This window comes from Onychostruthus taczanowskii, unplaced genomic scaffold (genome assembly GCF_017590055.1).
Source record: "Onychostruthus taczanowskii isolate IOZ18803 unplaced genomic scaffold, ASM1759005v1 scaffold56, whole genome shotgun sequence".
Lineage (NCBI taxonomy): Eukaryota > Metazoa > Chordata > Aves > Passeriformes > Passeridae > Onychostruthus > Onychostruthus taczanowskii.
The window spans coordinates 2,008,604-2,033,234 of record NW_024503235.1 but is presented as its reverse complement, the minus strand read 5'-3'; the positions used below and the strand labels follow the sequence as shown (position 1 = coordinate 2,033,234).

The window sequence follows — 24,631 nt, the reverse complement described above, 5'->3', positions numbered from 1 at the left end:
CTTTTCCAATCTGAAGCCATTCCCTCTCTGCTTGTTTGTAGAAGCTTTTTATTTTTTATTTTACCATCTACAGAATAGTCTTGATGTTAGGAGGCAGAGCTGAGCTCAGAGAATCAGAATATCCAGAGCTGGATCCCACAGGGATTGTGGAGTCCAACTGCTGGTCCTGCACAGGACAGACCCAAGAATCCCAGACCAATTCCTCTCTTCATTTCCTCTTCTCACTTTGGGGATTTCCATCTCTCCATCCCTTCATTTCAAGCATTTCCCTCTCTCCATTTCATCCTCTCACTTTGGGGATTTTCCTCTTACTTTGAGGATTTCCCTCTGTCCATTTCATCCTCTCACTTCGGTGGTTTTCTTCTCTCCCTTTCCTCCCCTCCCTTGGGGCAATTCCCTCTCTCCATCCCCTCATTTCAGGGATTTCCCTCTCTCCATTTCCTCCTCTCATTTTGATGATTTCCCTATCTCCATCCCCTCATTTCAGGGATTTTCCTCTCCATTTCCTCCCCTCCCTTGGGGCAATTCCCTCTCTCCATCCCCTCATTTCAGGGATTTCCCTCTCTCCATCCTCTCACTTTTGGGATTTTCCTCTCTCCCTTTCCTCTTCTCACACTGAAGATTTCCCTCTCTTTATCCTCTCACTTCAGGGATTTTCCTCTCTCCATTTCCTCCCCTCGCTTGGGGCATTTCCCTCTCTCCATCCCCTCATTTAAGGGATTTCCCTCTATCCTCTCACTTCAGGGATTTTCCTCTCTCCATTTCCTCCCCTTCCTTGGGGCATTTCCCTCTCTCCATCTCCTCATTTCAGGGATTTCCCTCTCCCTTTCCTCCTCTCATTTTGATGATTTCCCTCTCTCCATCCCCTCATTTCATGGATTTCCCTTTCCTCCTCTCACTTTGAGGACTTCCCTCTCTCCATCCCCTCACTTGGGGAATCCCCTCTCTCCCTTCCACCCTCCGACTGTGTGATTAACCAGGACAATCCCGTGGGTGGGCTGAGCTGCCCCTGAGCTGCTCGGTGCCCAGCTGAGGGCTGTGACCCTGCTCTTTGTGCCCAGCTGTGAAGCTGCAGTCTGACCACTGCCTGGACCCGGGCATCCCGGTCAACGGGCAGCGCCACGGCAACGATTTCTACGTGGGAGCCCTGGTGACATTCAGCTGTGACCCTGGCTACACCCTGAGTGACAGCGAGGCCCTGGAGTGCGAGCCCAACTTCCAGTGGAGCCGGCCCCTGCCCAGCTGTGAGGGTGAGGAAAGCTCTGATCCAGCATCTGCAGGGTGTTCTTGGTGCTGGGAGGCAGAGCTGAGCTCCCAGGGTGGGGATACCCAGAGTTGGGTCCCACAGGGATGGTGGTTCCAGCTGCTAGAAACCCTTCCCATGCTGGAAAGCTCCCAGTGGAATTTAATCCCTGGGTTTTGGTGGGTCTGTCCATGTATTTTGGTGGATTTTGACCAACAAAACCCAATTTGGGTTGATTGGATTTGGGTCGATCAGTCTCTTTTATTGGATTTTCCCATGTTGGGTTTTGGCTTTACTTTTTCCTCACAGCTTGTGAAAGTTTCTGGATTATTAAACTCTTTCTCTCCTTTTTTTGTGTGTTTTTAGCTCTCTGTGGGGGCTACATCCGTGGCTCCAGTGGCACCATCCTCTCCCCAGGCTTCCCTGATTTTTATCCCAACAACTTGAACTGCACGTGGACGATAGAGACATCCCATGGGAAAGGTGAGGAGAGGACTGAGGCAGTGGGAGAGAAACTTTTCCCTCTGGGAACCAAGAGTTCCTCTCAGGAATGATGATTCCATTGTCCCTGGACAAGATCCAGAGGGTTTTGATGTCACATCTTCATCCTTTTCAAGAGAAAATTCTTATCAAACGGAGCCTGTGTTTTGTGTTATCTCCTGTTCCAGACCTTTGTGGCCCCATCCTGAAAGTCAGGATGTGGATGCAGATATCCTGCAACCATTCCCTGTCACAGAGAGGGATCTGCCTCCCCTGAGGGATTTGTGGAGGAGTTCAGCTCCTCCCCTCCCAGGTTTTTTGGGAATATCTCCCACATGGCCACCACACGAGTCCTGGAATTGCCCCAGCTGCTCCAACAATTATTTTCCTGTGACACTTTATGGACTCCCAGGCTGTGCAAGTGGAGTTTAAAAGCAGCTTAATTTTAAAGGTATTTAAATGCCTAAAGAGAGACCATTATTTTTAATCTCACTGCTTCAAAGTGATTTCTTTTCCCTCTAATTTGTTTTGCTGTTTCTTCTGCAGAGAATGGGGGGAGAAAATAAAAGCCCAACCTTGTGTTTGCAGAGATGTTTTGTGCCACAGTAAATTGCAGACCAGAGCAAAGGTTTAATTGGTCACAAATCCTTTAAAATGAGTTTATAATTAGCCCTTTTTGCTACAGTTCCACAACCCTTCAGTGCTGGAGGAGCCTCGTGCCCTCTGCTTGGAGTTTTTACTTTAAAAAACTTGGAATTTGGGCATGTTCTCCAGGATAACTGAATTATTCTTGTGCTAATTCCAGAGGGGTGGTGTTATTTCTGTTCCTTAGGCTGGATTTGCTAAAACTGAGGGTTTAAATTTGCTGTCAGGGGACAATAAAGTCATTTTGCATTCCCCACATCCCAGTTTTCAGGTCAGATCTATTTCTGTTTTGTGCTTCTGATGGAAATAACAAACAATTCGGTAACTCTTGGAAGTTTCCTGCTTTTGTGGAATTTTGCAGTGGGGGAAAGAGCGAGACTAAAACATATTCTCCACAGAATGGATATAAAGAAAGAATTATCAATGTCAGTCTTAAGCTTTGGGTAATAAAAATCCTCCTGAGACCCTGAAGGGCAGTGAGGGATAAAGGCTGGGATGACCCTACAACTCCTTCATTCCCAATCCCATGGGAAAAATTCCTTATTGGTTTCCAGCCTCTCTGACCTTCACTTCTTGGAAGGGAAGAGCTCCATGTGAGCAGCAAACCTCCAGGAAGAACTTGGGATAAATAAATGGAATTTTCAGCTGGAATTTGATGCTGTGGGGTTGGATATTGGATCTCCAGGGCTTTCCCTGATCTCCAGGAATTAATAGGGAATGGGCAGCAAGGAGGAGGATCTTCCTCTGGGCTTTCTTTGCAGGTTTCCTGCTGTTTCTTTGGGATGCTGTATTTTGGGAAAGGTGGGATGCAGAGCCAGCCCTTGGGGTGGGAATGATTGGCTTAAATGAAATAACCTGGTCAAACCAAGCAGGGGTCTCTCCCAAAGCCCGAATTCCATCCTTGGGTTTCCAGGAGGGGTCTGTGTCTCTCCAGAGGGGTTCTGAGCAGGATAAATCCCAATCCCATACCAGCAGGGGCTTGGGAGCCTGCCCTGAGCTGGGAGATCAGGATGGAAAAATCCATCTAAATGCAAAAAGGCTTTTTACTGCTTGGCATCTCCTTGCCTTGTTAAGTCGGTGTGACAATGCTGTGACAGAGTTCCTGAGCTCAGATCCTGCCTGGCTCTGCTCTCACTGCCGTTTTTTTGTTAGTTTTTGGAGAGTTTTTTTATTATTATTTTATTTCCAAGCTGGAATTATTTTCCAGAGAATGAGTGTTTCTAATGGTGTTTGAATTCCAGCATGAAAAATCACCTCGCTGGAAGCTCCTGCAGGAGCCTGAAGTGCTTCCCATTGTGTGTCTGGAGGTGTGAAGGGGACTTTAAGTAATCCATTACTCCTCTCTGGCTCATTTACAAATGCAGCAAGGTCACAGCCTTCTCCCCAAATGTTTCAAATCGTTCAAATTGAATTTGGGAGGAAAAGGCAAAATAGTTTTGCTGTGTTTGGCTGGGATTTCCGTGGCTGGGGCTGTTGTGGGGTTTATTTTGGGGAAGAAAAGGTGAATAAAAAAGTAGGCTTTAGGGGAAGGTGCCCCTTCCCATGGTAGGGGGATGGAATAAAACAATTTTAAAGGTCATTTCCACCCAAATCATTCCATGATTCTCTGATTCAGCCCATCATGGGAAGGTCCTTGCAGCTGCACCACTGACACACTTCTGGAAAAGCCTCCCTGACCTTGAGGCTGGGTTTAAATCCTGATTTTCCCGGCAGGAATTCCTTCTGGAACACGCTTGGCCCTCCCATCTCCAGCCTTGCTGCTCTTGCTCTCCATTTAAAAGTCACTTTTAGAATAAAAGGCTCCCCTGGGCTGCTCCCTCAGCTGCTGCTCTGTCCCTGGAGCAAGTTTGTGTCATCCCTCACAAGGGCACAGGAATCCAACATTTCCAGAGCCTGTCCCTGCTCTGGGCCTGCTCCCACACCCAGGATTTAGGGGTTTTATTCATTTCATCTCCACCAGAACAAAATCCATGAGATCTCAGAGTGATCTCCCCCCTGCCCTCGGTGGGAAGCAGGGAATGCTGTGGGATGACTCCACCTGTGGTTCCCCCCTCCTCTGCAGGTGTGTTCTTCACCTTCCACACGTTCCACCTGGAGAATGGCCACGATTACCTGCTGATCACAGAGAACTCCAGCTTTGCCCAGCCCCTGAAGCAGCTGACGGGCTCGCGGCTGCCGGCGCCGCTCAGCGCCGGGCTCTTCGGCAACTTCTCGGCCCAGATCCGCTTCATCTCCGACTTCTCCATGTCCTACGAGGGCTTCAACATCACCTTCTCAGGTGACAGCAGCTGCCCAGCGCCTTCCTTCTGTCCCTCCCTTCCTTCTGTCCCTCCCTTCCTTCCATCCCTTCCTTCTTTCCCTTCTTTTCTTTCCCTTCCTCCTCGCTTCTTTCTTTCCCTCCCTTCTTCCCTTTTCCCTCCCTCCCCTCTTTCCCTCCCTTCCTTCTGTCCCTTCCTTCTTTCCTCCCCCTTTTCCTCCCCTTTTCCTCCCTTTTCCTTCCCCTTTTCCTCCCTTTTCCTTCCCCCTCTTTCCCTTCCCACTTTTCTGTGGTTTGGAGGGACCTTAAAGCTCATCCAGGCCCTGCCCTGCCCAATCTCCCACTATCCCAGCTTGCCCCAACACCTGGACACTTCCAGGGATGGGCCACCCCTTCTCTGGGGTGCCAGGGCCTCCCCACCCTCCCAGTAAAATAATTTTCCATTGATTTGGGTCACTCCTTTTGTCACCCAGTAAATTATCCCAGTATTAAACCCCAGTGTGTCCCAAGAAATTTTCCTGGTGTATCCTGAGAAATTTTCCCAGTATGTCCCAAGACATTTTCCCAATGTGTCCCAAGACATTTTCCCAATGTGTCCCAAGAAATATCCCCCTTGCAGCCCCCATACAGCCAGGGGGAACAGTTCTGTCTGTCCTGGATCACAGGAATGGACCCACTGGAATTAAACCCCTCTCCAGTCTCCCTCCTCACCCTCCCCTTCCCTGCTCTGTTTATGGACAGCTCCAGCTCAGGATTTTTGGGGAATGCTGTCCCTCTTTCCCCAAACACCTTCTCTGGTTTTAGAGCAGAATCCCTGCAGCAGGGCCAGCATTTCCAGCACAGGGACAGTCAGATGGGATCCTTTGGAAGCAGCGTGGAGCAATCTGCACTGCTTGGGTCAGGAGCAGGGCAGGGCTGGTCCCCCTTGTCTGTCTGCTCCCTCTTTTTGCCTCTGGATGCTCCTCCAGTGCCCCTCCTGAGCCTGCAGCCTGTCCTGGATCTGTCTCTGCTCTGGAGCCAGCCTGGCACAGCTGGGAATGTTCACCTGGAGAGGAGAAGGATCCAGGGAGAGCTCAGAGCCCTTCCAGGGCCTGAAGGGGCTCTAGGAGAGCTGGAGAGGGACTGGAGACAAGGATGGAGGGACAGGACACAGGGAATGGCTTCAAACTGGGAAAGGGGAGATTTGGGGATATTGGGAAGAAATTTCTCCCTGTGAGGGTGGGCAGAGGCTGGGATGGATTTTCCCCTGGATCCCTAGCAGTGTCCCAGGCCAGGCTGGACAGGGCTTGGAGCAGCCTGGGACAGTGGGAGGTGTCCCTGCCATGGCACTGGATGATTCTTAGTGTCCCTTCCATGATTTTATCATGGAAATCCATTTTAATCATGGAAAACCATTCCATTATTTTAACCTGGCATATCCCAGGCTGGGTTGCCATGATCCCACTGCTACTTCCAGGGAACTGGAAAATGCATTTTCCCTGCCTGGGCTGGCTCAGTTGCTCTGCTGTGGTACCAGATGGGAGCTCCCTCCTGCTGCACCCAGCAGGGCTCTGAGGGAATCCAGATTTTCCTGACTCCAGGAGTCAGGAGGAGGCTGAGGGAAACCATTCCTGCCCAGAGAAGTTCCAACGATCCCATGCTGAGCTGTGCTTGCTCAGCCATCACGGTGATGGTGGCTTTGAGTGCGTGTGGCGATCCAAAGTGCAGATTTTTCAAAGGAAATCCTGATTTTTCAGCAGTTGTCAGTTAGAATGAGTGCAGGGACTTGGAGAAGGACCCAAAAAAGGGACATGTGGCACTGCAGGGCAGCTCATGGCACTGGGGCAGCCTCTGGTTGAAGGGTGGGAGGTGTTTGACTGTGTCCTCTGGGCTGGAGTCCTCCAAATGACTCCCAAGTGTTCCCATTCCAGGGAATGTCAATCTTTGCTGCCTGAGTGCCCCAGAAGCCATTCCCTACAACAACCAGTGAGGGACAGGAGCTTTATTGCTGTTCTTGCTCTGTCCCTGTGTCCTTCCCAGTCCTGAGCTGCCACTTCAGCACCCAGGGAAGGAGAGAAATTCCCATTTTTCCTGTGGAGCTTGGTCTGGCACCCTCCCTGACGGGCAGAGCTGTTGCCATAGATGCAGCTGAAACCTGGTTCCCAGTGCCTTTGTTACTGGCCTCTGAAGTCAGGGATTTGCATGTGGAAACCAGTCAGAAAATTTCCAATTAACTCCCATTTTGATGAGGGGAAAATGGCTTTTTGCCTTTCAAAAGCTCGCCTCTAATTATAACTCTCATTTTCAGTGTGTTTCAAGGTTTCTTTCCTATCTTGAAAGGCAAAAATGGGAGTCAGTTCTATTTTTAGCTTCCTTTACATATATATATATATATGTTAACATACAGGCTCTGGACTTGGAGATTTTGCCAAAAACACCCTCAGAAGAGTTTTCCTTCAGGCTGGTTTGGGGTCAGAGATGTGAGTTTGGCTGTTGGCCAGAATCCTACATGACCTTTCTTGGAGCAGCAGCTTCAGTGTCCTCCTGCATTTCCTGAGCAGGATCATCCATTTCCAGGATTAGAAATGGAGAGGCAGCAGAAATCCCACCCAGATCAATCCATCCTCACTGGGCTGCTGCAGAGGGACAGTGACAAATCCCCATCCCCACTGGTGTCACTGTGACAGGAACTGGGACCTGTTGCCTTTGGAGGTGGTTGGGATGCAGGTGCTGGGGGGGAGTTGTAGGTGGAGGGGGAAATTGGGATGCTCATGGATTCAGTGCAGCTGGATCAAGGCTCAGAGCTCCTTTGGATCCTCGTGTCATTTACAGGGAGGACAGAATCCTTGAGCTGTAGGTGGGGATGAAATCCAGGTGGATTTTCACAGCCTGGAATCCTCATGGATTCACTGCAGCTGGATCAAAGCTCCTTTGGATCCTCGTGTCCTCTCCAGGGAGGACAGAACCCCTGAATTTTAGGTTGGGGTGAAATCCAGGAGGGTTTTCAAGGCTCAAACAGGATTCCATCCTCATGGATTCACTGCAGCTGGATCAAAGCTCCCTTGAATCCTCGTGTCCTCTCCACGGAGGACAGAACCCATTTACCATCCCAAAAAACCCATTTATCCCCTCCAGAATACGACCTGGAGCCGTGTGACGAGCCAGAAGTGCCAGCCTACAGCATCAGGAAGGGGCTGCAGTTCGGAGTGGGGGACGTGCTGACCTTCTCGTGCTTCCCGGGGTACCGGCTGGAGGGAGCGGCCCGGATCACCTGCCTGGGCGGGAGACGGCGTGTGTGGAGCTCGCCTCTGCCAAGGTGTGTTGGTAGGTGGTCATGTGCTTTCATTTTGCTTGGCTGGTCCCGCTGTGCTGCACTGTTGAGGTGGGCAGGGATGGATGGGAGCACCCCCGGGATGGGTGACATCCCTGGGATGGAGGGGTGACATCCCCCGGGTGGATGGCTGATATCCCCTGGGATGGAGGGGTGACATCCCCCAGGTGGCTGTGTGGGATGGAGGGGTGACATCCCCGGGGTGGATGGCTGATATCCCCCAGGATGGATGGGAGCACCCCTGGGATGGAGAGGTGACATCCCCTGGGATGGAGAGGTGACATCCTCTGGTATGGTTGGGAGTACCTCTGGGATGAGTGACATCCCCTGGGATGGAGGGATGACATCCCCTGGAATGGATGGGAGCACCCCTAGGATGGGTGACATCCCCTGGGATGGAGGGGTGACATCCCTGGGATGGATGGGAGCACCCCTAGGATGGGTGACATCCCCTGGGATGGAGGGGTGACATCCCCCAGGTGGGATGGAGGAGTGACATCCCCTGGGATGGGTGACATCCCTGGGATGGAGGGGTGACATCCCCCAGGTGGGATGGAGGAGTGACATCCCCTGGGATGGGTGACATCCCTGGGATGGAGGGGTGACATCCCCCAGGATGGGACCAATCCAGAGCAGGGATGGGGGAGCTGCTGCAGGCCTTGGGAAAAAGATGTCACACCTTTATTTTGGTGTAGAATTTCAATAGGAAATCGTTGCCAGCTCTGCTCACCCAGAGCCTGGGGGATTCCTCCAGGGCAGGGCTCTCACCTGGTGGCCAGACCTGCTCAGGAGATGGTCCTGAGCTCTGGGTGACCCTCGAGGGCCACTGCAGGGCAAAGCTCCCCAGCAGAGCCAGCTGCTGCCTCCTCCCAGCCTGTGGTGCTGAATTTCCCAGCTCTGCTGAGCTCTGGGGCCCCATCCTGCTGGGACAGGCAGGAATAACAATCAGGCTGCAGATAAAGCTCATCAGGGGAATGAAAATCAAAAATACACATCATTTCCAGAGCTTTGAACTGAAGCTTCAGACAGCAGCACCAAGTGGACATCCTGGCTGCTGTTCCTGGCTCAGAATTAACAGCTTGGGTTTATCATAACAGGGCAAACTCAGGGCTGATGGCCCAGAGCTCTGTGGCAGGGTGACAGCTCTGTCACAATGTCCCCACTGCCTGCTCAGATCTGCCTGGATAGGGATGGAAATGGGAGACTGGCTCGTTAAGATCACAGGAGATTTAATTGCTTTTCCAGACACTCTGTATTCAGCTGCTGACCTAGAGATGGTCTGGGGAGAACTCAGAGTGGTTTTTGTTCCTTTGTCCAAGCCCTCTGGCCAGGCTAGCTCCCTGAGATGTCCCCAGCATTGTCCCTTGGGAATCTGTGCCAAAATCCAGCTTTTCATCCATGGCAAGAGCAGAGGACAAAGTCAGCTCCAAAGAGCCTCCTCTGGGTGCATCTGCTGCTGCCTCCTTCCTTAACCCTTCCCTGGAGGAGCAGCAGAGCCAGGAGCTGCCCTGGGATGGTTCCTTCAGCTCCAGGAGCTGCCCTGGGATGGTCCCTGAGCTGCAGGAGCTGCCCTGGGATGGTGCCCTGAGCTCCAGGAGCTGCCCTGGGATGGTTCCTTCAGCTCCAGGAGCTGCCTTGGGATGGTGCCCTGAGCTCCAGGAGCTGCCCTGGGATGGTGCCCTGAGCTGCAGGAGCTGCCCTGGGATGGTGCCCTGAGCTCCAGGAGCTGCCCTGGGATGGTGCCCTGAGCTCCAGGAGCTGCCCTGGGATGGTGCCCTGAGCTCCAGGAGCTGCCATGGGATAGTTCCTTCAGCTCCAGGAGCTGCCCTGGGATGGTTCCCTGAGCTCCAGGAGCTGTGAGGACTCAGGGCCATTAGACTGATGCCAAAAACTGCTCTCAGGGGACTTTGGAGTGCCCAGCCTTGCCTGCACAGCCCCAGAGGAGCAGGCAGTCAGTGTTTGACAGCAGAAAATCTTGCAGGGTAAACAGGCTGGGAAAACAGTGAGTCACGGCTCGCTCGTGTGGGAGCTCGGCAGGAGGAACAGAAAATCCTCAGCGTGGGGTTGTTCTGAGGCAGATCCACATAAATTTATACAGATTTCCCACAGTTTTTCTGCAGGTCCACACAGATTTCACAGAAATTCACACAGATTTATATTTGCACAGATTCCTCATAGATCCCCCTGCCAAATTTCCAGAGATTTCCCACAGATCCCCCCAAATTTCCACAGATTTCCCACAGATCCACACAGATTTTACAGAGATTCACACAGATTTACATTTACACAGATCCCCCACAGATTCACCCAAATTCCCACAGATTCCCCACAGATTCCCGCAGATATCCCCTAAATTCCCCCCAGATTTCCCACAGATCCACAGAGGTTTCACAGAGATTCACACAGATTTATATTTACACAGATTCACACAGATATCCCCCAAATTCCCCCTGATTTCTCACAGATCCACACAGGTTTCACAGAGATTGACACAGATTTATATTAGCAGAGATCCCCCACAGATTCACCCAAATTCCCACAGATTCCCCACAGATCCACACAGATTTTGCAGAGATTCACACAGATTTATATTTACACAGATTCCCCAAATGATTCCCCCCAGATTTAAATTTACACAGGTTCTGAAGGAGGAGAGAAGCCTGGCTGGGAAAATGTGCTGGAAAAGGGGACAGTCTGCAGGTTGTAGTGAATGACAGCAGGTTGTAGTGGATAACAACAGGTTGTAGTGGATAACAACAGGCAGAAGCCCCTTTCCTTGCTGCTGCAGGAGGGGCTGAGCAGCTGTGGCCTTCAGAGGAGTCTCCTGCATGTGTGGCGTGGCCAGAACACGCGTGGGGTCACTGAAATGTGCCTTTGTGTCTCGGTGCAGCTGAGTGTGGCTCGTCCGTGACGGGAACCCAGGGTGTGCTGCTGTCCCCCAACTACCCCCTGAACTACAACAACAACCACGAGTGCATCTACTCCATCCAGAGCCAGCCTGGCAAGGGCATCCAGCTGAAAGCCAGGACCTTCGAGCTGGAGGCAGGAGATGTCCTCAAGGTAATTCTGGCTCAGGAGAGCAACGTCTCTAAATGCTCTAAAATTTTGATGGGATTAGGTGGGAGTGACCTCTGTGTCACCCCAGTGTCATGGAGTGATGGCCGTGGCAGTTTGGAAGACTAAATTTCCCCCAGACCAGCTAAACTTCATCTCCCACCTGTGGAATTTTACAGGAAAAACTCCTCATCCATCAGAAGGGTGAGGGTTTGAGCATTATTTTAGTGCTTTGAAGAATCAAGGCTGGTTTGTCCCAGAAAGGGGCTGATTGAAATGCAGAACTCCAGACTCTTCTGAGATTATTCAAGCTCCAGGACTCTGTGGAGGAGGAGACAAATCCAGGCTGAGTTTTTTATTAACCAAAAGAATGGTTTTGAAGGAGGCATTAATATTGCAAGGATGTGCTGAGCCATCTTCCCAGGAATGCCTCTGTCCTCATTGAAGTGTCACACTCCAGGAGAGATGTAATCCACGTTTCCAGCTCAGAAATGACTGGAAAGAGAGAAAGATTTCCTGTTAATGCAAGGAATGTACTCCTTGTCAGAGGAATTATGTTCTCTCAGCAGGTTTGTCATCAGCTGCTCATCTGAGGAAAGTTCCTATCGATCTCCATTGGTGAGGAGCTGCTCTTGGTCCTCACAAAAGGAAGGAAGAAAAAAAAAACCATTTGTGTTTTTCTTAAATCACAGTGAATTCAAGGCTCATCTCTGAGTCAATCTGGGGAGAAAAACGTGGGTTTTTTCAGTAGCTGCTCCTTGGGAACGAGAGCTGAGGAGATGCAGCTCTGTGTGCAGAGTAAACCAGGGCTGAGGAGGAGGGTGCAGATCCTCCAGGGTGGAAATCCTGCTCCTCAGGTGGGCAGCACTGTGGAGTTTCAAGTCAGACTTTCAGTTGAGATCCCTGGATCTCAGCCCACATTGCCTGAAGGATTTGTCCCTGTTTGCACTTGTGGATCCAGGGACCATTGCTGGATCACCTGTGGGACAAATCCTGAAGGGTTAGAGTTGCTTTTCCAGCCTGATGCTGGAATTCAGAGTAGGGTTGGTTCTTTCCTTCTCTTTTCCCTCCAATACCCAGGATCAGCTCAGTGCCAGAAGCAAATTCCTTGATTTGAGGTGACCCCAAATCAGGGCATTTATCAGGAGCTGCTGGCTCTTCCAGGAAGCTGCTCCACCAAAAAAAGCCAAAGGACAGCCCAGGGTGTTGCTGTGAGCAGAGCAGGGGCAAGGTGGGATAAATTCCTCATCATTTCTCTGTTCTAGAGCTCAGTGAAACTGCAGAGAAATCCTGGAATGGTTTGGGTGGGAAGGGACCTTAAGGATCATCCAGTGCCACCCCTGTCAGTGTAGGGACACCTTCCACTATCCCAGGTTGCTCCAAGCCCTGTCCAACCTGACCTTGGGCACTTCCAGGGATCCAGGGGCAGCCACAGCTTCTCTGGGCAGGTTTGATCCCTGGAGTAACACAGGGATGGCTTTTCCAGGCTGGATTTCTTGTTCCCCCCAGGTCTACGATGGCACCAACAGCTCTGCCCGGCTGCTGGGCACCTTCAGCCACTCGGAGCTGCTGGGCACCAGCATCAACAGCACCTCCAGCTCCATGTGGCTGGAGTTCATCACTGACACTGCCAACACCAGCAAAGGCTTCGAGCTGCAGTTCTCCAGTGAGTTTCAATCCCATGTGTGCTGGCAATCCCACAGGTCAAGGTGTATTTTTGTGGTTTTGTGTTGCACGTGAGCAAAGAGTCCTTTCCGGGGTGATCTCGCACCCAAAGTGGAGTTGGGGTGTGGTAGAGCACAGAATCCCAGGATTATTGAGGGTGGAAAAGCCCTCCAAGCCCATCCAGTCCAAGCTGTGCCCACCTTGTCACTGAGTGCCACATGCAGCCATTCCTTGGACACCTCCAGGGATGGGCACTCCAAACCTCCCTGGGTAGCCCCTTCCAACCCTTTCCATGCAGAAATTCCTCCTGTCCAACCTGACCCTCCCCTGGCACAGCTGGAGGCTGTTTCCTCTTCTCCTGTCCCTGTTCCCTGGGATATGATCAAACCTTTCCTGTCGAGCCTGTAACGATCCAGAAATTCAGATCAAAACTCCAACATTCATTAAAACCCCTCTAATTTCCAACATGGCCCTTTTGGTCCCCAACAAATCATTGTCAGAAGAAAACACCACCGTGGCTTTGCGTGAAACCCTCCTGGCTGTGAAATTCCCAGTGCCAACAGCTGCCCTTCCTCCCCGCTGCAGGTTTTGAACTCATCAAGTGCGAGGACCCCGGCGTGCCCCAGTTTGGGTACAAGGTGCACGACGAGGGACACTTTGCTGGCAGCTCGGTGTCCTTCAGCTGTGACCCTGGATACACCCTGAGAGGCACCAGGGTGCTGGTGTGCCTGACAGGGGAGAGGAGAGCCTGGGACCAGCCCCTGCCGACCTGTGTGGGTGAGACACCTCCTCCTCCTCCTCCTCCTCCTCCTCCTCCTCCTCCTCCAGTACCTCCAGGGAGAGATTTCCTTGGATCCCACACCCTGAGCATCCTTAGTCCCTGCTTTGCTGATCCACTGACATTAACTCTGCTGTTAATTGCATCTGCACTAATTAAGTTGTGTGTGGTGAGGGTCCTTGGGATGGAGATACCTCCTGCTCTGCCAAAACTTCCAGGAATTTATTTCCTTTGATCCCACACTCTAAACACCCTTTATGCCTGCTTTGCTGATCCATTGACATTAACTCTTCTGTTAATTGCATCTGCACTAATTAAGTTGTGTGTGGTGAGGGTCCTTGAGATGGAGACACCTCCTGCTCTGCTAAAACTTCCAGGAATTTATTTCCTTGTGGCTTCCCCACCCTGACCATTTTTTGTCCCTGCTTTGCTGATCCACTGACATTAACTCTGCTGTTAATTGCATCTGCACTAATTAAGTTGTGGTGAGGGTCCTCAAGATGGAGTCACCTCCTGCTCCTCCAGCACTCTCGAGACTGAGATTTCCTTGGATACCCCACCCTGACCATTTTTTGTCCCTGCTTTGCTGATCCATTGACATTAACTCTGCTATTAATTACTCCCATCTACACTAATTAAGTTGTGGTGAGGATCCTCTGTGAGGCATCTCAAGATGGAGACACCTCCTGCTCCTCCAAAACCTCCAGAAAATTATTTCCTTGTGGATTCTATGCCCTGCCCTTGGTCCTTGCTTTGCTGTTCCACTGACATTAACTCTACTGTTAATTGCATCTACGCTAATTAAGTTGTATGTGGTGAGGGTCCTTGAAATGGAGACACCTCCTGCTCTGCAAAAGTTCCAGGAAATTATTTCCTTGGATCCCATACCCTGACCACCTTCTGTCCCTGCTTTGCTCATCCGTGTGACACTAACTCTCATATTAATTGCATCTGCATTAATTAAGTTGTGGTGAGGATCCTCTGTGAGGCATCTCAAGATAGAGACACCTCCTGCACCTCCAGGAAATTATTTCCTTGTGGATTGCCCACCCTGACCACGCTTTGCTGATCCATTGACATTAACTCTGCTATTAATTGCCCATCAGCACTAATTAATGTGGTGAGGATCCTGTGTGAGATAGAGAGCACTTGAAGCAGCTTTAACATGAAACACTTTGCCCTAAACACACATTTGACAAGGGTTTTTTTGCTTCCTTGTGCTGTCCCAGCCCTTGTCCTTTCACTCTGGATGCGTTGAAGTGAGTGGCACCTCCTGATAGTGACATCAACGTGTGTCCTGGCATGTGACAGCTCAGAGCCAGGTTTATTTGAGAGCTGCCTGACACCTGATCCCATCCCCAGACATTTCAATTCCCTTTGCTGAGTTCCTTTTCACCTGCATCTCTTCTTGCTTGGAAAATCCTGATTTTGTGTGTTAAATGAACGAGGCTGATTGCTGATTGCTGATTCCTGTCCTGCTGTGCCCAGGACATGGGGAAGTTGTTGGACACTGAGTCCCCTGGGAGATCTCCACACCCAGGGCTGTGCTCAGCCCCTGGCACTCCGTGTTCTCTCTCCCAGGAGGCAGGACCATTCCTTGGCTGGGATTTTAGCCTCATTTATTGATGTAAAAAGATAAATCTCTATCATTTGTGCAGTTTCTTAACCTTCACCCTGTTTGCTCTACATGTCTTGGATATGAGGCCGTGTCTGAGTGTGTGGAAATTAAAAAGAAATGAAAGAAATCTCAAAGAAATGAAAATTTGAATGGATATGTTATGGAAATTACTCCAAATCCTCACGTTCTTTGCAGTTCATTTACAGCGACATTTACAAGTTCTTTGCCTTCTTATCCTTCATTTTCTGATGAATCCAAGCAGAGCTCCTTCACCCCCCACGTCTGGAGCAGGGAGGCAGGATCCTGCCAGGCTCTGCCTTTGCTCCCTGGGGATTCAGAAAGGTGGAGCAGGGAAGCTTTGCCAGGTGTTCAGAATGAGCACAGAAATGCAGAATAATTCTGATAACTCAGCTGAATTCAACGATTCTCTTCATCTTTGTAAGCTTTTAGAATCCCTGGAAAAAGCCAGGACTAATCTCTTTTGCAGGGTGAGATTGTTGCCAAGCAAGAGCCACAAAAAGCCACGAATCTCCTCCCTAACCCCATAAATATTTTCGTTCCAGCTGAGTGTGGAGGGACAATCAGAGGAGAGGCCTCGGGACGGATCCTTTCTCCAGGATATCCAACCCCCTATGACCACAACCTCAACTGCATCTGGACCATCGAGGCAGAGCCTGGATGCACCATTGGGTGAGCTGGGCTCCTGTGGTTTGGCTCTTTTCCCACGTGGAGCTGATTTTTCCAGGTCAAAAATTAAATAAAGCAAGGTGGGAGAAGCTGCTGTCACTCTGAGAGGGACAAGCAGGGAGAAGTCACTGCTTTGGTTCCAGATTCAGGGAATGGTTTAGGCTGGGATTAAGGATTTACAGGGACGTTTCCCACCAGCCCAGGCTGCTCAGAGCCCCCTGTGGCATCACTGCACCTCTGTTTTCAGCCCTGTGTGTCCCCTGTGTGTCACAGCCCTGGGTGGTGACACCAGACCGTGTCCTGGTGCCACCCGTGGTGCTCCTGAGCTTGAAGATCCCAGAGCTTCGGTGTCCATGGACAGCTTTCCACCCCTCTCCTTTTTTTCTCAAACCTTTTTTCCATCAGATTAATGAGGAACTTTCCAAAAGTGCTGAATGGCCACCTGGCACAATCCTGGAATGAGGGTGTTGTAGGAAATCACAGGGAATGTCCCAGGATCCAGCCAGTTCCTGCTCCCTGATCCTGCACTTCTGTCCCCACCATCCCCAGAGATGTTTGCCCAGCCCTGCCAAACCCTTCAGGGCAGGGCTGCCCTGGGTGTTCCCACAGATTCCAGGCTGGCCAAAGCCCACAGAAAACTGGAATATTTGGGCAAGCCAAGCTTTGACTGAGTGGTCTTGATGTGGATTTGATGGGGAGAAATGCACCTTAAAAGTTCTATTATTATTATTATTATCATTATCATCATCATTATTATTATTATTAATATTATTATTAAAATAATTCTAACTAATAATCCCAGTGCTTGTCAGCCATTCCTGGCTCATCCCAAGCCTGTGGCTGTTCCATCCTGAACTCCTTCCCTCTCAATCCCATTTTTTCCTCCCTGCTGCCTCAGCACCCATCACCCCTCCAGCACAGCCTGTCCCTCAGGGTGAGCTCTGTGCTGCTTTTAGCCCGTGGATTTCTGCTGGAGACAGGTTTGGGCTGGTGTTTTCATCTTTATTTAATGTAGAAATTCCCTCCATTAGCACTGCCCTTTGGATGGCTCAATAATGGATGGGTTTGGGTGTGAACAGAGGAGAAAAAGCCCAGCCAAAGCAGCTGAATCCCTGCACAGGCAGCTTCCACTTGAAATCTCCTCTACTTTTATTCTCCTGGAAAAGGTTTTTATAGGACAGGGTAGAGAGGTCCCTTTTTCCCCCCATCCAGGGCCTGCTTCAGCAACTTTTAATCCCTAAAAGCACCCACATGAGCAGAGTTTTGGGATCAACCAAAGGCTTGGAAGAGGCCAGCAGTGAAAGGAGAAGGTTCCAGAAGGTGTCAGAGCCACACACACCTGGTGACCCTGCCTTTCCAAGAGATCAGAGCTCCCTTTCCGTGCCCTTTCATTTCCCAGCTCCAGCAGCACAGCTGATCTCAGGGGAGTGGAGAGAACACATTCCCAGCAACTTCATTTTTATGGTAATCCATTGGAAAAATAATCCTCTTCACGCATGATACAATTGTATAAAGCTCTCATTTATAACTTACATGAAAATTAATCACCAGAGCTTTTGGAATGAAGCTGTATCTGCACAACATGAGGGGAAGGGCAGGGGGGTGAGACGGGGAGAAAAATGAGTCTGCACTTCAGAGCCATGAAAGGGAAAGGGCTGCTCTTGCAGAGGGGATTGATCTGGGGCTTGGAGCGCCTTGCTTGGGCTGGGAGAGCTGGGGGAGAGGAGGAAGGAAGAGGAAAAGGAGGAGGGTGTGCAGGAAAATGGATGGAAATTCCTTGCCCAGCTGGGAGCTGGAACACAGAGACGTGGCAGAAGTAGGTTGTGGTCAGTCCCTGATCCCAGTGTTGTCAAAATCCACTGATGTTCTTAATTCTTTCATGGGTATTGACAGGTTCCATTTTCCAGACTTTCATCTAAAAACAGCAGTGAGAAAATACCCAGAGCTGGAAGGGACCATGGGGATCATCCAGTGCAGCTCCTGGCCCTGCCCAGACCCCCCAAAACCTCACCCTGTGCATCCCAAACACTCCTGGAGCTCTGGCAGCCCTTGGAATGTGACCACTTCCAGCATTTTGGGATGTTCCACTTTCCAAGGACAGGATATTGAGCAGCTTTCAAGCTGGAAAAGCCTCTCTGGGGCAGAGGGAGGCAGTGGGCAGCTCCCAAACTGCTGCTGGGGTGGGAGGTGGTGGCTTTGGTGGCACCTCTGTGCCAGGGGAGTGCCAGCCTTGCACAGCACAGCCAAGCTGGAATGGCCAGAGCTTGGATGGGGAATGTCATAAAAGATAAAAACACCTCAGGATGGTCACTGGGGTTCTGGGGAGCTTTGGGAAGAGCTCCTCAACGGTTGTTCACACTCTCAGGGCAGAGCTGGGCTCTCCTCTCTGCTCCTTGCTAAGCTGGCAGAACTTCCCCTCTCTTACACTTATATTTATATAAATCTCCCCAATTTCTAATTTTTTTCCCTGCATTTCTATGCCTGTAATTGGGAAATTGGGATTGTCAGTGCAGGAATAGAGCTCTTTTCCCCTCAGGAATAAAACTCCTTTCCCCTCAGGAATAAAATTCCTTCCCCCTCCACTGTCTGCTGAAGCAGGGGCTGTGCCTGGTCTCACACATCAGGCTGAGGGAAAAGCTGAGATGTGCCTGTGGAATAGATGGATTTGCTCCAGAGAGCTCCAGATCTGATGTCCCAGCAGATTCCAGCCTGTCCCATGGATCACCTGGATCAAGGTGTTCTCCCCCTGGCACAGCCTGAAGTTGTTTTTTTCTCAAATAAAGGGGGGTGGTTTAGGCAGCCCTGGAGCTGCTGGTGGCAGTTCCAGGGTGTTTCCCCAGCCCAGCTCAACCTCTGGCAGCCTCTCCCTGATCCCAAGGTCTCCAGGGATGAGTTTTTTCCAGCGTTTCTGGCTCACTGGGCCCAGTTAAGGCTGGGAACAAACGTAATCACACCAAGGCAGCCGTGGAGAACAGCTCTGCACCATCCATCCTGATTTTCCTCAAGCTTGGCTTTATTTCTCTTTGCTCAAGGTCTCTGCTTGGGAGATTTATGATTCAGCTCTTTTGGTTTCTCCCAGCTTTTGTGGGCATCATTTTGTTGCTGAGGATTTTGCAGTGGGGCTTTTTTTTTTTTTTTTTTTTTCCTCCCCCTTTTTTTTTTTTTTATGGCTCTCCCCTGATTTATTTATGTTTGCCCCAGATAAATGGGAAAGCAGCCAAGTGAAAACTTCCCTGTTTGCCTCTGTGGGCTGGCAGGGATTTCAGCACAGCACCTGATGGGTTTATTTTTTACAGATTTTTTTTTTCTGTTTCTAGGTTTCTGTCCCCATTTCACACTGGGGTTGAGTTGCCCATAGTTGGCCTGATTTTGTTGTGCCAGAGGGAAAATGGGGCAGTGACAAACAGGGACAGGGAAATTCCTCCTCTCCTCTCCAGGTGGGATTTGAGTGCAGGAGTGGAAGGGATCAGCTCCTGCTCCATCCCCAGGGAATGGTCACATTCCCAAGAGCTCCAGGAGGGTTTGGACAACACCCTCAAGGACAGGGTGGGATTTGGGGGTGTCTGCAGGGCCTGGAATTGGATTTGATGATCCCTGTGGGTCCATTCACACTCAGGACACTCAGAACTGCATCCTTCAGCTGGTGACTCCCCCAGGTGTCACCACAGCCAGGGCAGGATCTTGTTCTTGCATGGTTCTTCTGACCTGGGAAGATCCCAAAGCTCTTGGAAAAGCCTGGATCCATCTGCTCCTCATCCTCCCACAGCAGAGCTGCGCCTGGGGAGCAGCAGGGTGAGATCCCACCAGGGATGTGTTGGGACCATGTTTGTCCTGTCCTGGAGTGCCACCAGCTCTCACCTGGCACAGAAGGACCTCCTGCCTCTCCCTTGGGTCCATCACTGGCCCAGACTCAACAGGAATTCCCTCACATGAGGCCTCCTGCAGCTTTCCCTGAGGAAATCCCTGTGCCAGTGCCTTGCCTGAAGGCCTTGAACCCTGTCTCCAGGACAAAGCCAACTTTGAAATCCTGAGGAAGGGAATAAAATCCGCCTTCAGAGCATCCAAATAAACCCTCAGTGTCAGCTCATTGTCACCTTCATAACTCCTGTTTTCCTTCCCTTCCCTTCCTGGTGTGGATTTTGGAGCTCTCCCTCCTATTGCCTCATTTTCTCTCTGTTCTCTGCTGAAGTTCCTCTGTTTGCTGATCTAGACCCCATTCTGCAACATCCAGACCTTCCCAAAATACATCAAAATCCTGGAGGTGCTGCAATCCAGCATCAGAATTGGCTACCTGAATGTGGCACAAACCATACTCCAGGTCTGAATTCCAGATGAGACATGTTCTGTGTGAGCCTGGCTGCCTGAATTTGGCACAAACCATACTCCAGGTCTGAATTCCAGATGAAACAACATATTCCATGTGGACCTGGCTGCCTGAATTTGGCACAAACCACGTTTCAGGTCTGAATTCCAGATGAGACAACACATTCTGTGTGGGTCTGGCTGCCTGAATTTGGCACAAACCATGTTTCAGGTCTGAATTCCAAAGAAGACAACACATTCCATGTGAGCCTGGCTGCCTGAATTTGATACAAACCCCACTCCAGGCCTGAATTCCAGATGAGACAACACATTCTGTGTGGATCTGGCTGCGTGAATTTGGCACAAATCACACTCCAGGCCTGAATTCCAGGTGTTTTTTGCCCCTCAGGCTCCATTTCATGGTTTTCCACACCGAGGAGTTCCACGACGTGCTGCGGATCTGGGACGGGCCGGTGGAGAACGGGATCCTGCTGAAGGAGATGAGCGGCTCGGGGCTGCCTGGGGACATCCACAGCACCTTCAACTCTGTCATCCTGCAGTTCAACACCGACTTCTTCACCAGCAAACAGGGCTTTGCCATCCAGTTCTCAGGTGGGATGTGCAGGGATTCCTCAAAAACCTGACCAGACCCAGAGGGAAAACCCAGCTGAACCCAGAGGGAAAACCCAACCAAACCTCAGCCCTGCAAACACATTCCTTTCAATCCTTTAGGGGGATATATTCCAATATTTACAGAGGATTCCAGGTTTGTGTTGTTGTTTTGGAGTGATAATAAACAGGGAGTACTTGGGTGAGTGATGATGTGACTTTCCATGGACTGAGACATATTGAAGCATCTTCCCAAGTTTTGTTGGTTTTTTTTTTTTTCCATAATTTTTTGTCCAGGGTGCCTTGCTTGGCTGGGGGAACAAGGCAGCATTTTGGGGAGAATTTCTGCTGGATTTCAGACCTTTGGGATGACCCAGACAGAGGCAGAGCTTTGTGTCACCCAGAACAGTGGTGCCATCCTGGGTTTTTTTTGCCAGATTTGTGTCTCGTCCTGCCAGGAAGGACCAGCCTGGGCTGTTAACTTCCTTATCTCCAGCTGCACAGAAAGAGAGGGATTTCCTCTGGCTCTTTCAAGAGCAGCTTTCTCTAAACTGCCTGGCTGTAACAGACTCTCATCAACTTAGCAGGAAATAAGCTCCTGATCTGGAGCTTGGCTTTATTGACTGCTCCTGCTCAAAGCCTTTGTTCAGCAGGTGTGACTAAGCAGCCAGACCTGAGCTCAGACCTGTCCACTTTGGGATCTTGGGAGCTTTAATGAGGTGGATAAGCTCACAAAACTCCTATTACTCCAGGATTTTCCCTGCTGGTAAATCCTTGTGCTGTTGGCAGACCTTGAGCTCAGGCAGCAGTGAAGCTTTGCCTGTCCCCAGCTCAGGGGACATCTCGGATCTCAAAGAGAGGCAGCAACAAGTCTGGAAGGGAAACAAACACATTTCTGAAAGGTCAGGCTTGATGCTTCACAGATCTTGAGGCTAAATTTCTCTGCCACTCAGGGGAAAGCGTGAAGTGCTGGTGGCTGAGTTGATTTTGCAGCATGTGCTTGGCACAGAACTCTCCAAAAACACCGTGAAAGATCAGTGGGTGTCTGGCCTGATGGAGTAAACAGCCATGTGCACAATTCTACATCAAAGCTGCTCCCTGGGTGCTGCTCTTGAACTTGCTGGTCCCCAGAGCCTGTCCCAGCTGGAGTGGCAGATGCTCAGAGCAAAGGGAAAGGCACTTTTTGTGTGGGGGAAGTTTTTGGGATGCTGAGGGAGGAGGGGTGGGGAAACAAGGCATGGCCTGGATGTCTGGCTAAGGACAGAGCCTGAGGACAGCCGGTGCTGCAGGCCTGGTGTCAAATAAACATTGATATTCAAGAGTGCTTTTAATTCCCTGCAGTGTCCACAGCCACCTCGTGCAACGACCCAGGAATCCCCCAGAACGGGAGCCGGAGCGGGGACAGCAGAGAGGCCGGGGACTCCATCACCTTCCAGTGCAACCCTGGCTACACCCTGCAAGGGGAGGCCCAGATCACCTGTGTGCAGATCCAGAACAGGTTCTTCTGGCAGCCAGACCCCCCCACCTGCACAGGTATGGGCACAGATCCATGGGCTGGGCACAGGGACACAGATCTGTGACCTGGGCACAGGGACACAGGGCCCTGTCCTGGCACAGGGACGCAGATCTGTGACCTGGGCACAGGGACACAGGGCCCTGTCCTGGCACAGGGACACACATCTGTGATCTGAACACATAGACACAGATCCATTATCTGAACACAGGGACACAGATCTGTGACCTGTACCTATGGACACAGATCCTGATCTGAGCCCAGGGATGCAGATCCATGTTCTGGGCACATGCACACAGAGCCATATCTTGAACCCATGGAGACACATCCATGTCCTGAATCCATGAACACACATCCCTGTGCTGAATGGACAGAGATCCATGATCTGAGCACAGGGATGCAGATCCATGTCCTGAATCCATGGACACAGATCCATGATCTGAGCACAGGGACAGAAATTCATGTCCTGAACCCATGGACACAGATCCACGTCCTGAACCCATGGACACACATCCCTGTGCTGAATCCATGGACACAGATCTGTGTCCTGAATCCATGGACACACATCCCTGTGCTGAACCCATGGACACAGATCCATGATCTCAGCACATGGACACAGATCCACGTCCTGAACCCATGGACACACACCCTGTGTTGAATCCCACACATCCCTGTTCTGAACCCATGGATACAGGTCCATGTCCTGAACCCATAGACACAGATCCATGTCCTGAACCCATGGACACACATTCCTGTGCTGAACTCATGAACACAGATCCATGATCTGAGCCCTGTTGTAAAATTTCGCCTCACACATCTTAAAAAATTAAGAAATACTTAAAAAAATATCCTTCAGGTCTCCAGATAAAAATATGTGATTTTTTTTATCTGTGATAAAAAAATGCTGATTTTCTAATACTTCAAATTGTGTTTAAAGTTTATTTTCCATCCAATTTTCCATCCAATTTTATTTTTCCAAAAGGAGTTGGAGTGAAATATGAGTAACTGGGGGAGAGGCAGCTTGGTTGGAGCTAAACTAGGAAAATTCAGTGTTAAATTTAGGGCTCATTTGGGGTATTTAGCATTTCAAATGTGTTTTCCCCTCTTTGTGGCACAACTGCCAAACAATCTGGGCTGGGAGAGCCCCAGGAGGTTTGGGCCATTTGAAGTCTGCATCCCTCCCAGTCCCAGGCAGCACTGGCTGGGTCCAGTTCCTGCTTCAAATCCTTTGGAGACTCTGGGTGGGATTTTCAAAGGAATCCGAGGGTGTTGAACACTTGTCTCCCTCAGGCTTTTCAAAAATGAGTCCTTAGATTTCAGTTTCTTTGGAGTTTTCCCCTGACGTTGCAGTCTGGGAGGGGAAAGCACCCTTGGGGTTAAAATTGGGGTGAATGGGCACAGAAGAGATGCTGGTGGGTTCTTCCCAGGCATTTTTGGGGGACTTTCAGCCAAATTTTCCATGTCTGTGCTGTGATTTCCTGGTGTGTCCCAGAGGGATAAAAGTTCTCCATGCCTGAGTCTGGACTTGGTTGAAGTTGCTTTAAAGCTTTGGGGAAGGGTCTCTAATCTCTACTTGGATATTTCTAGACCAGCCCCACTTGGTTTTTCCTGATATTTTTCTCATCAAAGCCCACAGGACAATCCCATGTGCTCGTTCCTTGATGGAAAATCCTTCAAGATTTATGCCACCACTTGTGTCCCGTCCCCTCATTTCCCTCTCTGTGAGCTGCTCTCAGACCCCCTCACAGGCTGTGCTCTCCTTGCTCTCATCCCATCCCAAACATGGGAGGTTTGCTGGTTATTCCAAGGTATTTTTGGGTGGCCTTCAGCCAAATTTTCCATATCTGTGCTGTGGTTTCCTGGTGTGTCCCAGAAGGATAACATTTCTCCATTTTTGGACTTGGAGAAAGGTCTCTAATCCCTACTATGACATTTCTAGACAGGCCCCACTGGGTTTTACCTGATATTTTTCCTGATATTTTTCTTTATCAAAGCCCACAGGGCAATCCCACGTGCTCGTTCCTTCATGGAAAATGTTTCCAATATTTATCCCATCATTTTTATCCCATCCCAGCTCATTTCCCACTCTGTAGCTGCTATCAGACCCCCTTCCTTTCTCCCCAAATACGTGAGGGTTGATCTGGGGAATCTCAGAGCCCTCACAGGGAGCCTGCCGAAAAAGCTGACAGGAAAAATATCAGTCATGTTTTGCCACGGTGAGAAACACGAGCAAGCACTTCGAGCCTTAAAAAAGTAATAATTGATTTTTCAATCAGCTTGGCATTTAATGTGCTGGGAAGTGGAGTAAACACGGCGGAGCCATTTAGGCCCAGACATGTTTTCACCTCGTTACAAGCAAGCAGGCCTTGACAGGGAGTTCCATAAATGCAGCAGAGAAGTGGAAGATCTCCCTCTCTCCCCTCCTGGCTCCTTGCTTAAGGATTTTAGGGAGGTCCTGGTGGCATCCAGA

At 50.4% G+C, this 24,631-nt stretch overlaps 1 protein-coding gene across 1 annotated transcript in view; it reads left to right on the top strand.

The window, feature by feature from the left end:
• The window catches only part of CSMD2 (CUB and Sushi multiple domains 2), a 244,171-nt gene that overhangs the window by 159,969 nt on the left and 59,571 nt on the right, over window positions 1–24,631 (top strand). Inside the window, exons 18-27 of the mRNA XM_041417597.1 lie at window positions 1,062–1,250; window positions 1,610–1,726; window positions 4,431–4,646; window positions 7,740–7,928; window positions 10,826–10,995; window positions 12,499–12,655; window positions 13,240–13,431; window positions 15,614–15,740; window positions 20,449–20,651; window positions 21,990–22,181. Of these exons, the coding sequence (XP_041273531.1) occupies window positions 1,062–1,250; window positions 1,610–1,726; window positions 4,431–4,646; window positions 7,740–7,928; window positions 10,826–10,995; window positions 12,499–12,655; window positions 13,240–13,431; window positions 15,614–15,740; window positions 20,449–20,651; window positions 21,990–22,181 (1,752 nt within the window). The remainder of the gene's footprint in view (window positions 1–1,061; window positions 1,251–1,609; window positions 1,727–4,430; window positions 4,647–7,739; window positions 7,929–10,825; window positions 10,996–12,498; window positions 12,656–13,239; window positions 13,432–15,613; window positions 15,741–20,448; window positions 20,652–21,989; window positions 22,182–24,631) is intronic.